This window comes from Anopheles funestus, chromosome 3RL (assembly GCF_943734845.2).
Source record: "Anopheles funestus chromosome 3RL, idAnoFuneDA-416_04, whole genome shotgun sequence".
Classification (NCBI taxonomy): Eukaryota; Metazoa; Arthropoda; class Insecta; order Diptera; family Culicidae; genus Anopheles; species Anopheles funestus.
Window position 1 is genome coordinate 6,251,296 of NC_064599.1, and position 16,874 is coordinate 6,268,169.

Genomic DNA, 16,874 nt, shown 5'->3' on the forward strand with positions numbered 1-16,874 from the left:
GAAGTAAATGATGATGTTCGGTAGAAAATATGTCAACAATGTCGCAGCAAAAAAACCCATTCGTCAACGTATTTAAATAACATGCCGAGTTCAAGGGATATCCGCATACTGGCTGAGTAATTTGTTTGCAATATTTTATTGCTCTGTTATTAATTGAAACAATTAATCACTTTAATAAATCACTCAAAGGACTGCAAAGATAAGTAAATATTTAAGACAGTTTTTTTTCCCTTCATGTGCTGTTCACAACAGCTGTGAAGAGAAATGTTTTAAATTATTCTTACGCCATTAATTTACACACAGATTTCTGCTTCATTTAATCGAAATCAAGCCAATTACTGCTACGTTTCGATAGAATTCCCGGAAATTCTTGACTGCTCCCTTATTGGGAGACGTTAACTCATCCTTCATCATTTTCACTTCTCCACCAAACTGAGCACAATTTCCTGTCAAAAAAAAACATTAACTCCATCATATACGATTGCCGAACGGTCCGATCGACGGATCGGAGTGAAGATAGAACCCTTCAGAGCTCCGAATCACGACGTCGGGACGGAAGTTACGGGCACATATCCATCGTTCATATCGTTCAAACTACGGCACCAAAGTACCTACATATTGGGCGATAATCGATCGGTAATCGCATTTGACTGTATCGTTTACCCGATGGATTTTTGTGTAATCTAATCGACATCCGTGTTCCTTGCCGCTGGCAGATGAAGTTGAAGGGATCGATTGATAGAATTAACTTCAGCCTTCGATTTTTGGCTTTGAAGATGAGCTGAAGTTTCCCGGCGACTGTGGTAGACATTTGACTGGTTTAGTCAAACTATTATTTTAATCAATTGTTCAAGTAAAATAAATAATATATACACTTTTAGCATAATTTTCCATTAAATTCTTAAACATGATTTGTAGCTCAGGACATGAGTTTTTGCAGTTTGATTCAATTGTCAACGTTTTCCCAAAAGTTCATTCATACATCATGGATGAATTACAAGCAGAACCCATGCATGTTAAACCATGTCTAACCCCGAGCCGTCTCAGGCTTCGTTTCAGGTGGTCCAAATCCATCGACATTAAGCTGAGTCGATTGGTGGGTGTGTTTGTGTTGTAGGCAGCTTTGTTCATTGCACTCAGATCATTTCCAACCCACCTGTATGAAAACATTTCCCTCCAAAAAGCAACCGATTTTGATGTAAACGACCCCATCATCATCAGTCAATGGCTGTTACGGGCAGCAGCCTTCTCACAACGCCCCAATCTCTTCTTCCTCCTCCATCCCATTTATGGACATAGCGTGTGGGTGTCGCCTGTTTGCTGTGGTGCAGAGCATTTTACGACTACCGGCCACGCAAAACCCGGATGTTTCCGTGTGTGGGTATGAGTATAGGAATGAATCGAATTGCCCGACATCCTACCCGAGATGTCGTGCCGAGGCGTGGCGACAGTGACGATTGAACTTTAACTCATCACAAAAAGCGTGAAAAATGCTATTGAAAATGTGTATTGTACATGTACCAAACCACAAACTGTTTAATCATGATTGTTGACACAGTGTGATCGGGATGATGTTGAGTGCTGCCAATTTTTCCGAACAAGTGGACATACAAAGTACTGCGAAAACCGAGCGATAGGGTAACAAATACTAGGAAAATGAAGCAAATAAATAATCAGCAACGAAAACCAGCACCACATAAAACCTTTTAAGCGCGATGTTCGGCCAGCGTTCGGTGGTTTTCACAAGCAATTCAGATAAAACAACGTGAATCAATATGGTATGGTGTCTTTTTCCGCGAATCGTTTATCATATCGTCCCCATTCGGGCAGATAATAGAGAAGCAGAACAAGGTTTAAATGTGTGTGTGTGTCTCGTACTGATGCAAAACTGAGCATCAAGAACAATAGAGTGATTAAAACTAAATCAGTAAAGCATAGTTCATGAGAAACAATTCAAATAATAACTGTAGTTGTTAGAATGATTTCGTGGAAAGCAATGAAAATCATTTTGCACATTTCATTGCAACTAATATTGTTTTTTTTTGCTCTCATATGGTGCATATTAGGTGCATCATGAAAATTAAAGAGCATTATATATTTTAATGTAATCATCTTTTGGCATTTTATAATTCATCGTAATTTTTTTGCCATTGAATAAAGGAACGATGGATTATGTGAATGAAATGTGTCGAACACGCCAGCCATAGAATGGTAAATGGTTGCCTCTTGACTTTATAATGTACTTTCAAGTACCTATCTGTCAACTGAATTGTCTCTCACCTTCTCTCGTTTTCTCCCCTTTTTGTGTGATTTATCTTTTAACGAAAAAAAATATCTCATCTATTTCAGTTCAATTTATTCGCTCACTCTGGCCGATAGTAACAATTTTCAAGCGCTCGAACAAATTTCCGTTCCAACTTTTTCGATTTATGTACAGCGCACGGTGCTGGAGTGTGGAAGTAGAAAGTGGATGCACACTAAGCACGCCTTCCGTCGCTGCTAAACGCTGCTACACAACAAGCAGTTCCCACGATGCCAGACATTCGCGCTCAAGTCAATGATTGATTAAATTATCATAAATTCTCGTATCTATCACTGTCGACATCAGCTATTTTTCACACTCGTGTGCCGTGGGCAAGTTTCAGCACGACCGTCGGTACGGCACTGTCCTGATCGGTGTCCGAGAATCGACATGCATGCGGTTCGGGGTTGATTTTCTTTTTGTTTTTTTTTTGTTTTTTTGGTGAGAGCGACCAGGCGCCTCCATTTGCTGTGTGAATGACTGGGCGCCTCCATTCACTTGCGAGAACGACCAGGCGGCTCCATCGAAGGGGCTGGCTTAACTTTCAGCCTGCAGTTTCTGATGGTGACCGATAGTAGAAAGATAACAAAAAACCGTAAACGCAGCAACGCAAGGAAACAACAAACGGTGCCGCTTTGCTTGCTTTGCTCGGACATCGTTTTTCCGGTCACGGCAGGATAATCTCGTTATGTGAACTTTGCTTCGCTCTTTCACTCAGTGATTTGAATATGAACTCACCTTCATGGAAGCATTACAAGCGTTTTTCTTCGTCGCTCCTCTAACCTTCATGTCACGTTCGTCAGATTGGAACATGGTGGAAAGAGTGGCCAAAGCGTAAGAAGCGGAGTAGGTTATTTTTGCTGTACTACCATTTTTTCTCTCGTGCTTTTTTTCCTCTCCCCTTCGACATTGCTCAGGAAAACAGCATTCCAATCATTTTTTCTGCATCGCTGCATTTCTTGGATGCTGCCGGTATTGCATTCCTTAATCTGTTTCCAGTGTGTTTGTACCTTTATACACACACGCTCTCACACACACACACGCAAACGAATATACATTCCATGAATATCGTAAACGAGGTTGGAAGCTTCCGGCGACGCAAAGCAAAGCGACAGAAAAGAAAACAACCTCATCTCGAACAGAGTTCGCTCTATTTTCGATTTCAACATCATTCTGTTACGCGTGGGTATGGAAAGAAGAAGGAAAAAAAGAAAGAAAAACCTCGAATAAGATTGTTCCGCCTCCCGTTCATCAAAGTCTGCTCATAAGTATAATGAAGAGTACAGCACGAGCGACGTACCGTGAAGTGATTGCAGTCTAATATAATCATTCTGATTATTGCATATCTCTCCAATGTACTGGCGATGCAGTCGACATTAATTTCAGCGCTGATGAAGCCGTAACCCCCGCAGGGAGAATTTAAAACATGCACATTGCAATTAATTAAGGAGAAAATAATTCTATTTCCCGGCATCCAGGAATTCGCGTATGATTTTACATTTGAAGTAAGAGTGCGAGTTAAAGTAGAATAGTTTTGTGGCGCGGATTTTTGAGCGGAGAAAGAAACAAACACCACCATCTTGCACGAAAGTTTAATGAGTCAATCAACATGATGCATCTCAGTTTCCCATGCTGCAAAGTAACAAACGATTCATGAGAAATTCATCACATCTGTGGTATTTTAATTTCGCTAATTAAAAGTACTTCCTTACCCATGGCACAGGTCTGGTTTGGCTGAAAGCCGTGGAATGTTCTAAAAAAAAACAAACAACAAAAGCACACCAACTTACCACCATCGAAAGTAGTTAGCATCAAATATTAAACCCGTCGTTTCTTTGGAAAGCACAGCAGCATCCAAAACTCCTGGCGCCCGCACAAGCAAAAGTGCAAACCGAGCATTTCCGAGTTTTGCAAATTACCTTGGTTGAAAGAGTTTTCCAGTGGCAAAAGAGTGGTTTGCAAAACGGGCGAAAGCCCAAACATACACACAAGAGTACTGACGGGGTTTTTTTTGGTGTTGGTATTGGGACGGTCAACCAGGAGTTGTCAAAGCAACCGCAACGAGTAACATCCTCCCCTCACATACCGTGAAAGTCTGATTTGGATTGGAAAACCAAAACTGTGGAACGCACAGCTCATTTCGAATGCACCCGAAAACTCCACTGATGTAGCAATTAAAATGATGCGGAATGGGTAAGGAGAGGTTTTGAAAGTGGAGATGAAAAGCGAATTAACTTTCCGCCCCCAAAAGGGTCAAAGGGAAGCAAAGTTTCAAGCAAACGTATTGAGCATTGAGATTGAAATGGAATTCATGGTAAGCCATGCATAAATATAGGACTTAACCAAGGTTTTTTTTTTGCTGCTTTACCAGTAGTGTCAACGAGCAAAGTACTTTATTGCTTTCAGAAAGTTGACGTGCGTAAGCTACACTCCTCAAAATTAATTATTGCAACATTTAGGAGAAAGTTATTTGGTTTAATTCATGTTTATGATTCTCTTTTCTTTGGAGCGCTGTTACAAAAAGAAATAAAACATTTCTTGACAAATACTTCTTCATACTTCTCGAGAAACTAACAATGGACAATATTCATCCGCTATTGAGTGCTTTGATCCGGGCACGGCTTCCAAAAAATGCCGATGGCTCTTAACATTACAAAGAATTTAGCCTTTGCTGACGGGAAGGAATTTATCTTTTGCATTCATTCGTCCGATGCCGAGATAACGCTGGCACCATAATGGACCGGCTAATGATCGATAATCATAATCGGGTTCCGTTCATCGATATACAACATCAATCCATAAGCGAACCCATTGGCACAACGTCTACACGGTCTAGAGCTCTCGGCCTCAAGGCAAGACGCGCTTTTTACAATCACTTCCAAGAGAAAGGCCTCTCTTGACCGCTTTTGGGGAAGCATCCCCCATTTAGATCGTTTTTTCCTCGCCAAACCCGCCGTAAAACGTGAAAGGAAAGTGGAACGTCTGGTGGGTTTGGTTCACACAATCCATCACCGGAGCAGTTTGTCGTCCGATGGCCGACTGTGTTTCAACGTAAGAAGAGCTATTTTCTCCGTCAGCAGACCGGAAGTACACAAAGTAATTGATATTTCTAGCTCCGCTTCACACCCCTTGCAGCACATCCACCCCCAACGCATGAGATTGGGGTACGGGGTTGAATAGGGAAGGTGAACCAAACTTACTCAGGTTGTGTTGAGTGTGCTTTTTTCCTGTTTTGCATCCGGTGTATTATGCCTGGTACATTGCAGGAATATATCGGTCCACCGTACGGAGTGCATACGAACGGGTTTTGGTATCCGTATCCTGCCCGAGCACATGGAACGTTTTTGCTTAGCTCACATTGCATAGCATTACACCTGGGCGCTTAGTTTGTGTCGCCCGGTGTGAACAGTTCCATTCATGGTATTCTTGGAACGTTGTGCTTCTTAGGTACTCCTTAGTACCAATAATTCATCGTTTAGCATGCGGAAGTCCAGGAAGCATGGTAGAGCGGAAAAACCAACTCACCGTCCATCGGGCCAAAAGGGTTCATCTTGTGTCAGGAATTGTGGAATATAGTGTGTGGCTGTTGGGTGGTACGTCTTGCTCAACTTCGCCGACCTGCACCGGACCAGCATGTGATGACGCTTTTAAAATTCATAGCTAGAAACATAACCTGCCATTCAACACTTATCCCACATTCTTTCATACGAGCAACTCGGCCAAAGCGACAGATACCTTGTAAGACAACGATATGGGATGAGCCTGATGCTAAGACAATTTAGCAGACGTAGACGTAACACGCGTGGTACGGGATATCCACGTTCCATTACAGAAACGACATCGTAATCGTCATGCTTGCACTTGGCAGGTTCGTTTCGTGACCGTTTCGAGGGTGGACCTGGTGGGGGAACATTCCATTGGCAAAATGGTACGCTTTCTTCAACCGAAGATAAGGTCGTACGATGCACAGAAACAGTTTTCCAGCCATGCTATCGATGAAAAGTCAAGCACCGGGTGTCAATCATGACAAGCAGCAGCAAGCAAGCAGATATCATTGATTTTATATTAATCGAAATATCGTAGCACTTGCAGACATCTAACTTCCGTTCCGATCAAACGCATCTACCGAGGGTGGGAGGGGAAACATCTTGGAAAAACTGGAAAATTTTGATATATGAAAACGTTCGCCTAAACAACTCTTTTTTTCTTCTTTTACCATAACCATTTCTTGATAGAGATTGATGGAAGTGTTGTTTTGCGATATGTCAAAGATGATAGATCAAACAGTTTGTAATGTTGTTTTTTGGTACCGATGGGGGATATGGAAAAGCGTTATGTTTGTTTTACTTTAGATTCCTTTTTTTTTCACTTTAGGATTGTCAATCAATATCCACACCACAGAACTTTTTTGTTTGAATATTAAGAAATAAATGAAATTAAAAATTCCTTGAACGAAATTAAATATTGAAAGAGCAATTCGAGTTATCGAATCTCTGTTGATTGAAATGAACTAAAATTAGACACTAAATAGTGGAATAGCTGAATGTAAAAAAGAAGTATTTTAATTACATTTATCTTTAAGAATCTTAACAAATAAAGCAGATTAATTTTTATTTAATTTTAATACTCTTCGTTATCTGTCGTTGGTGAGTCATTAAAAAAATGTGTGGGAAAATCCATTACTGAACAAAGTAATCGCTAAGTTAATGACGATTATAAAAAAAGCGAAAGTGCCATGCTTCTAAACAGTAATGAGTCAATGGAGAAAACGTGAAAGAATATTTCCAAATGACTCACAAACGATCTTACGTGCGCCACATTGTTCGCATCCTCCATTACAAACGAATCCACGTCACCCCCCTGGGGTGGATCAGCGTTTGCCACTCACCATTCACACCACCGTGTACAATACGGTGTATGGTTTCGAGTTTATACAACATTTTCACACCCAACCGACCGAGCGACAGTAAACGGATCGACGAACTCACCCAAGGCGACGATTATTAAGTTTATTAAAAATTGAATTCCATCTCATCGGAAGCCAACGAACTGCCCCAGACACTGTTGATAGCCGGATGGGATATAAAACAAAAGGAAAACATGCATTTAGCAGTGGCCAGTGAACACATTTTTTTTCCTCGTGTTTTCTTGTTGCCAGCGCTGGCGGTTTCGCGACGGGTGAGTGTAAAGAAATTACTTGAACGCAAGGTCAACCGTGAAACAATGGGGATGTAAACATTTTTTTTTGCACTGTCGGTCTTAAACTGCATTTTTAAGGTCACATGTAATTTTATTCTTACCACATTCCACAAGAACAATGCTCCCGGGCATGGTGAAAGCATAAAGGAAAACAATCATCTCGAGACGGACGGTTTCCTTTTTATGGATAAGTACAGTTTCTTGTGGTAATGCCTTTGTGTGTGTGTGTATGTATGAGCTCAAGTGTGTGCATTTACATCGTAATGATTCTATCGCGAGTAGAAAATATGGAAGCCTTAAAGTGCAGTTAGCTTATGGCTTCCGCAATGAAATGGAGCGAAATTTGCAGTGCGTTAAAAAGTTAATTCTCACCCTGTGTTTGGTAAAAACGCCTCAAGTTATGCAATTATGTGTACAAATACGATCTACTACACTAACGGAACACCTCATAGAATATAAAGTAAGAATGGCTACGAATGTAATTGAATGTTTCAATGCGTTTCGAAGCCCTTCCAATCAACTGAAGGGAATTAAATTGAAATATTAAAGTAACTCGTGATACTTGTTGCTTGTACAAAACCAGCTTGTTACTTTTTTGCAGCCTTTGCTTAAAAGTATATATTGTTTTCCACCATCAAAACAACTCTATTCGTACAATATATCTACATAGCTGCAGGTTAATTTATAAAGTCACCATCATGGACATGGACGTTTCACTGTCAGACACCAAGAGTGTATTAGTGTGGACAAAGGGCAAGACAAAAAAAAAAGAAAAACAAACAAAAATGACATAATGGCAAAGTTGCAAAGCCCAATTGGCTATTTAGCAAGTATTGTTTCATCAGTCGCATGAAACAACGAAATACGTTGCTCACGTTCGGTCACTATGTATACGGCAGAACGGAAGCAGAACAGTTCTGGCATGATTGCATATGCCACCTCAGGGCACCAAAGCGCGCCATTGACGTCATCGTGGGAGCTATCGAAGAATCGAAAGAAGCGTAAGACAAAACGGGTCCGGCTCAACAACAACAAAAAAAAAGCAATTCCAAAGACACCTTGCCTTGTTCCCCTTGTTCTTCCTCATTGCCCTTTATTCGCTTCCTCCACTCAAAACCCGGCGTCCAGTGTGAAACGTGCTTTAAGTACGCAAACATTTTTCCCTTTTTTTTCGCATAAACATGTGCAAATTTGGATGCAAAAGAAAGGGAGGAGGGAGAATAAAGGAAGTCCATTCTTCCAACGCACTGTACGCACACCGGCGTACATGGCCCGTCAGACTTCTGTTTCTGCAGACACCTTGCTTCCGTGTCACTGACCATCGTCACATTCGATGTTCGCTGCCGAAATGGCCGAGCAGAAACGGCACAAGAGCTCCCACCGAAACCAATGCTGTAATATTTGTATGCGTGCATGTGCGTGTATGTGTGTGTGCTGTATGTAAGCGGCGTGCGTGTGGGTGCACGAATATTTGCGTTTTCACTTAAGCGGGACACGATGAGTAGCGGCACATGACGCCGACCGAGTGACGATTTGTGTTGGATGTTGTGCTTTGTTTTCCATTCGCTTGCCGGTGACGTGTGGAAATGATGGGAATGTGAAGTTCTCGACACTGGCACAGGGTGATTAGAAGTGGTGTGGTACAATGTGCTAGCAGGTTTTTTTTTTAAATATTGTTTAAATTAAAAAGGGTCTTACTTAAAGGGTTTATCCCTTTACTTGTCTCTAATTTCATGTGGCTAAATAATGAATTTGGTGCAGAGAGGAGAAATCGAATGTTAATGATAAAATAGAACAAACTTTATAAAATAGATGGTAAAATATTTATTTAACTTGTAATCAGAAATATTATCAATACATCCTGAAACAGCCCTAACGCCATAATGCTTTTAATAAATTATTTCATTGTTCTCGTTTTAAAGAAAAAAGCACAAAGATCAACAAATCATGTTTGCGATATTATACGATTTCATGGTACGCTATTCGTTCGACATCGAAGTACAATTATTAATGTACCTTAACTGATTTTAATTTTGACAAATAAGTGTCATTCATCAACATCACCTAAGCAGCAGCAATGCGATAAGTAGTTCCAGCAATCGATTTTCAATATGTCACTTACCGTTTTGCTACCTAACCCCACAGCACCGTAACAATTGGCGTTGTGTTTTCTACTCTTCCCCACCTCTTGACATGAGTGCGGTTAAAGACAAATCACAGTTTCGTGCCGGAAGTCGATATTGATGAATTTGCTCTTAATCCCCACGATAAACACTGGGATCTGTACCGTTGGCCAGCTGTGGTTTTGCTTGATGTACTTTGCCTGCCTGGTGTGCAGCATGGTGGCAGAATCACCCTGTGTTGTGTGTACCCGGGCACACAAACGAAGACGCTCTATTTGTCTTGCAATCATTCCGACGAACAACGGCGTTTGCCGTCTGCTGAAGACATCAGCAATGAGTTGATGAAAATAGGCAAAGAAACAAAACAGGAAACGATGGGCGAGGGCACGGTACGCTCGGGGACGAGTGAGAAACACTTTAACAAATAGCGAAGTGATCCGTTATGCCACCGTAAACGTAAATCACCAGGCACACTGACTGACGCCATTTCAAACCCCGAACCAGACTGTTGTTCGGCTTCGGGTTTTTTGTTGTTCCACTTCGTCATTGTTTCCGTTTTTTGCACGGATGCAATTTTGTTTGTTTTATTTTTCCCTTCTTTTTCTTTCTTCGCTTCGTAATGTTATTACGATGTTCTTTGGCCCTCAATTTTGCTGTCGGCGCGCATCGGCAAGCAGTGCACTGACTTCAATTGTTCGGTAATGGTACCACGCGTTTGGTACCAGCAGTTTCATGAGGAATCTGAACAAGTTATGCTACAGCTCGCACCCTTGCGAATGTGTGCGAATGCGACAGAAAGACTAAAATAATACGCGAAAGCAAAACGTAAATCAATAACCATCTATGATTACAGCGTACCCGTGGGTTTACGTGGGGAAAAAACGAAGAAAATGCTACGTTTAAAATGGGACATGTGCCGATGCACACGTGATCGGGTATAATAACACCGTCTGGGTAGGAGGTGTCCGATTCCCAATGACGTAATAATTGTAGAATTATTTTAAAAAAATAAAATTTAAAAAAAAAACGATGGAGGCGCATGGTTGTTCGATAGAAAAGCGGACGCCTGGTGGTTCGTAGATTCGTGAAAGGAGACGCCCGGTGGTTTGTACATTCGTGAAAGGAGACGCCCGGTCGTTCTTAACAGTGAGGTAGTGAAAAATGAATTGCAATTAGGGAAACGAAATTACTTCAAATTAAGCACAGTGCAGTGAAACTACTCAATGTGTTCAGATGCACAAAACCATGCCGCGGCATCTCAAAAGCACTGATGCAATCGCTGGAACTGGGTAATGCACGCTACTGATCTACTTTCACCATAAATACGTGCCACGGGTACGTACTGTTGCACCTTTCGGAAAAGGTTGGGCTATAAAGAAGCTAGCGGGAAAGATTAAGTTTCATCATGAACCGAGACAAAGCGGGTGGCTCCTAACAGCCCCGTGGAACACTCCGCAGACAGGCCATAAATCTAACGAACAACATTTCCGCTCTTAGCAATTCGCTGCGTCACGACAGCACCACTCTGTATGTGTGTATGTGGTTTTATGCTGGTTCGAGACCCGAAGTTCATAAGTAAAATAAGCACAACCGGTACAAAGTTGTACCATGCCCTTTTTTTCGTGTGTATGAAAAGACAAGAAAAACATGTTTTGTGATACACCGAAAAGGTATAGAGGAGAGATCATGGCGTGGTGTATTTGTTTTTTTCTCTTTTGTAAATTCCTTTCGATTATGAGTATGTGGGGTGTAAAATTTGGTTACAAAAACATTCTAGCTTTACAATTTTTGTTTTGTTTTGTTTCGAGAGAGTTATGTTTTGCATCCCTTATGAGTCTCGCTACTCGTCGTTAAGAGATTAGAAGATCAGCATTTACTTGAAAAAGGTGACTCCACCCAGTGTGCATGCAATCTCGGCAAAGAGTTGTTCGTTTTGTAATCCACGTAATTAATGATATGCGCAAAGGATACGTGGAACGTGCAAGTTCATACAAAAGAAGAACAAAAAACGCTACAGTGCACTGCAACAATAAGAACGACCGGATGTGCATCAAACTCTTATGTTGATGGTAATGTTTTTGCTGTGTTGCCTTTTTTTGTGTTTTTGTTTTGCATCCCCCTTTCCCCAGACACCGAGTAGATTTGCCACTTTGCAAAAGGAAATAGATTTATTACTCACACTTTTTTGTTTTGTTTTGTTTGCCTCTCATAACCTCCTTCCGTGTAGGACAAAAATATACTCGTGTTTAATTTATGCTCAGCATGCCACCAAGCGTACATCACACACGGCATTAGAGCGAAAACCGCCGGTTCCGGACCCTCGCACACACCGCGGTGCATTTTGCAGTGGGTGGTGTTTCTTTTTCGCACTTTCCACGCGTTCCTGGTGTGTCCTACATTTATTGTTGAGGTTGCACCGACCGATGCTGGGGATTTAGCGGGTTGTAACTTACTTTTGCCATGTTACTATAAATCATATACGATTTAATTACTCTTTAACCCTTCCCTTTTTGGAGGGGCTGGTTTCACAACGTCCCCTTTGCCGGGTGACCGGGATCATAAAAATCCCATCAGTGAGCATTCAAACTAGGGCTAACACCATCACCACTCCAGCCAACGAAGGTAAGTGCACACAACACGGATTTCGTGTGGTTTGATTTGCACCCACACGTCCCCCCTTGGTTGCCGGGAAAGGCAATGAATGGAGGGTGGTGTGTGTGTTCTAACGGGATTTGTGGTATTCATGGACGTGCTAAATTTAGCTGCCGCTTTGCAAGTAGCGTGTTTTAGTTTCTATAAGTGTGTTCCGGGGTCTGCCAAGGGCCGATTATTATTGTGTCCAAAACTAATTAAACTTCTCGCGCGCCCGAGCCACATACACACACACTCGTACACGCCGCGCGTCATCGAAGCGTCCAGCGTGGTTGGGAATTAAATTGCCAACCCCCGGGTTCGCTTATGGCACGGGCGTAAAGCGGGCAAAGTGGTTGTCGTTTGAAAATGGCGGTGAGCAAAAAAGAGGGTGAGAAAAAACCACCCCAACGCAACCCTTTTTGTGCAGGTGATCGTTGCTAAACCGCGGGGTAGAGGAAGCGGAAACCGGAATGGATGGAATTCCATATTCATTAGTTACTTTTCTCAAAATGGGTTAAATGGAGTGCTAACTGAATGGTTGCTAGCGTCAATTGCTCGGGCTAGGAAATTCGTTTTCTGCCCGTTTTCTCGTTCTGTGCTAGGGAAATCGTATCACGGGGTTTAAATCAGTTCGTCTGTCTGCTATTATATGGTGGTGTAAATTATGTAAAAAAAGCACTAACAACGAATGGTTGTACATGACAAATCAATTAAAGCTAACAGCTTTAGAAACACTTGTTTTGTACGTTGAGATATGATCAGGCGATCGTGTTTCTTGTTTTCAGATATAGTTTTGAACTTTAAATTTGCTTTCATTTTATAATGTTTATACATTTGTTTTGTACTTTTTTGCATCTTTACTTGACTACTTTCGATTGTTCTTACATTTTTCTCTAAGATCGACATCTTCTCTTCCGCTCTCAGAAAAATCCCCCATCAACCGAGGTTCGTTATCCTGGTGCGAATGAAGTGAATTCATCGATTCATTTTCAGTTCGGTGCTCGGTAATCTTGTTTCGGTTGATCGTGTCCTCTTCCGTTCGAAAGGTTCGACGGTACATTAATCTAATTTCGTTCGACCATCTCTCGACCGCCCGCGCGAAGGGGCACCGAGGCAAAGGATGATGGTCGCAGCGGGAAAAGCGAAACGATGCGAAATAGAAAACCAGAACTGACATTTGATCGATCGAGTGACGTAGACGAAGCGTTCGTTCGTCGCTTAATGAAATTTGAATGTCGCAGGAAAATGGTGCTTCTGGTGTTTTGCATGGCAGCATCGCACGAATGTTCCGTTGTGATGCTCGCCGAGGATGGACCAGGTTTCTTCGGGCAGCAGGGTGAGGTGTTCATCCGCCAAACGGAAGCGACAGAATGGGTAAGTGAACCACCCCGTTGGAAATGGAATGGTACAAAGGTACAGGACACCGCAAAAATTCACTTTTTTTGCGTAGAGATGTTCCGGTTGCTTTCCATCAACATTATTTAAGGAATGTTTTTTTTTGCAACCCCATTTCCTTCGGAAAAATCTAGGCGAGCACGAAAACTCTTTTCTTATGCCAATTGCTTTTCGTTTTTGGTTGATGAGTAAAAGCGAAATGAAATGAAAGGTTGAAACGTGTTTTTTTTTATCTTTCTTCTACCTACCGCCCAAAGATATGTCACTTCCGGAGATAAAGAAATCAAAATAAAAATCTTTACCTTAGGATTATAAACTTGATGGAGGAAAAAAAAGTATCCCAAAAAATTCAACAAAATCACACACAAAATGGAATGGAATAATTTAGAGCAAAAAAAAAAACGAAATTTTAAGCTTGAAAGATCAGACACAAACAATTTTCATCACCATTCACCTTATCATTTCTGAATCAAAAGCTACAAAAAATCCCATCCCAAGCAGTAAGCGAGCGAGAAAAACTAAATTCCTTTGAATCTTTTTACTTTTGGCCACCAACCCCGCCTCCCCGGTTTTTCCTGTTCACCCTGCCGGCAATTTAATCACCTTCGATCGTAGCCGTTTGATGTTCAATTTTTATCCCAATCTCAATCCAGCTAAAGGTCAAACGTTAATGCGATAGATAAGTGTCAGTGGTAGGAGCAGCATCACGATCCGGATGTTTGTCGGTATCAAAACAAGAACCTTCATTGGAAAGTGGACACGGTACGCCATCGTCCAATGCAGGGGGCATCGGTTTTTAGCATCGTCGCCATTTGACAAGGGCCAACAAAGGCCTTCCATCTTCATCTCCAGCCACTATTTTTAGTCACATTTTTCATTGACAAACATCTAACAACAGATACAGAGAGAGAGAGAGGAAAATCGGGAGGGCTGTTAGAGGGACACAGGGACATGAAAATGAATATTGACAGCACAGCCATTCGTATTTGGCTGTATGCTTTAGGCGTGGCGAACGAATGGCGTGTGTCGTGTGCTTCTGTTGACACTCTCAAACGGGACCAAAAATTTAATGGACGTAGGATGGATGTCTATGAGTCAGAGAGAAGAAAAAAAAGGTCATAACAATTTGGGAAAATGGAAAGAATGTCGGTGGGGATGAAAAACACGTCAAAGAGACACATTTGTCTTTTATGTTTTTATGTTCTGTTTATGATTTACATCAAGTTTCACAGGTGCTGTTGTTATGTTAAAGGAATCCAGGGAAAAGTGTTTACGGATCAATGGATGAATGTTCATTACAACTGTAACAGTATGTTTTTTAGAGATACGTATACAACGGTAGAGGATAGTTTTCACACAACATTAAGTGATTTTTTTTTTGCTGAAATATCGGTTACAATATACTCACGGTTGAAGATTTATTGTATTTAACACATTGACGTACCTGAAGAAAAGAAAAGAAAAAGGAAATAAATAATTAATCGTCAGTTTATACAAATGCATAATACATACATTCTAAAATTTAAATACTCTTCAAAGTTCAAATTGACAGTTAGAGAATCAACTTTTTTCTCTGCTCGTGGGATAAATAAATTAATAAAAAAAAATAAAACTATTCACATGCTCCACTAAAGATGTCTATTAAAACACGTGAGGCTTTCTAGCAGGTCATAAGGTTAAAATGAAATCGTCAAGAAAGGGTTTGTTGTGCAAAACACATGATGCGATTTCCGTGTCGAGCGGCTATACATTCGAAATATTCTCCAGCATTATGCTTCACGGGGGTGTGGTTCTCATTTTTTCGCCTTTTCCTCAAAATTTTCTACACACGCCAACGTTATCTTTCTTCTAATGTATTGTGCGATTTTTTTCGTTTTTTTCAAAAACTTCATTAAACTGGAACCAGAAGGAAGAGCACGAGTGAGTGAGTAAAGCAACGGTAACATGTTCGAATAAAGCATTGAAACAATTTTCTGCTTGAGGTGATGTGTTTTTAACTTTTTTTTTCTTTATGTTTGTTTATTTCCTGTTTTACTTCTTTGTGATGAAGTTTTTTTATGTTATAAACGTACGTGTTCTTGTTTTTTTTTTCGTTCGTTTGCAATTATACCAAACACCAGGAGGCACGGAAATGGTAAGGAAGAAAGGTTAATACATGTTTTCAAGATAAAGCAAAAATAAACTCCTTCCAATACCTGCTTCACAATAACCAAAAAAAAAAACACACTCACATTCCCTAAGCTTTCGTGCTAAGTATGCTAAATTGATTTCGCTACATTATTATGCTGGCTTCGTCGCCATGCAAGCATAATGGATGTGGTGGGCGTGCCTTGTACCCTTGTAGGCCGGCCCGATAAAATTCGTCCCAAGATAGGCGAACGCTGGCGCACTTTCCCATTTGGTTGCGGTTGATTGTTTACTGATTGCCTCCAGCAGCAACCTCTCTCCTCTCTCTCTCTCTCTCTCTCTCTCTCTCTCTCTCTCTCTGTCGTAGGCTTGTAGGAGCGAGTTAAATTCCGTCACAGTATGCGTAAAGCAAGGGGGAGATACCCGCAGCAGCCCAAGAAATGTGATGCAAAGAAATACAATTATATTTTTCAAATCAATTTTAATGAACCCACCCACCGCAGCTGCTCTCGCCAGAGTCTGCTCAAGCGCAAGCATTCCAGAAAATTTAGCAAACACTTGCCCAAAGTGTTTATACGGAATTTGTGCAAAAAAGAAAAAAGAAACCTTCACGCTTACTAGGAAGAACAAAATCTGGCTTCCATTAAACAACCTCCGTCTGCTGCAAAATGGCTGTTTGTTCGACGCCCGGGTAAGAGATGAAAAGTTGAAAGCACGTCCGTTTGTTTGACTGATGCATTTCCTGATGCTGACCCACTGCTTGCCGTTTTATTTCGTGTGCCGTACAGGGGCAGGTTCGTTTTACTCGAAAATTGGATCATTTGTCAGTGTACGGGCCGGGTGGAGTAATGTTTACCCCCCAAACGTCGGGCAAGGAATCGCGGACAGGAACGTTTGAAATGCACTTTTTCTACGTTCTGCTGCCCCAGATGATGCAACTGGGACCGGCTGCACGAAACCAGCTGCCGATGTGAAAGGTGTTTGCTCCCTTCCCGTGCTCGATCATCTTTTCGCAGCACAGTAACGTTTTGTTTGGAGGGAAAAATTGGGAAACGTGGGAAAGTGCATTTTCACGTGGGTGATAAATTGCTTTA

General features: G+C 41.5%; 1 protein-coding gene across 10 annotated transcripts in view; it reads right to left on the reverse strand.

Annotated features, from left to right (window-relative positions):
- LOC125772269 (uncharacterized) overlaps positions 1-16,874 on the reverse strand; it is a 135,079-nt gene that overhangs the window by 40,309 nt on the left and 77,896 nt on the right. For 8 of the 10 annotated variants that reach the window (XM_049443793.1, XM_049443802.1, XM_049443799.1 and 5 more), the window contains one exon: positions 15,062-15,097. The exons of the other annotated variants lie outside the window; for them this stretch is intronic. In XM_049443793.1, the coding sequence (XP_049299750.1) occupies positions 15,062-15,097 (36 nt within the window). The remainder of the gene's footprint in view (positions 1-15,061; positions 15,098-16,874) is intronic. 10 annotated transcript variants of the gene reach the window in all.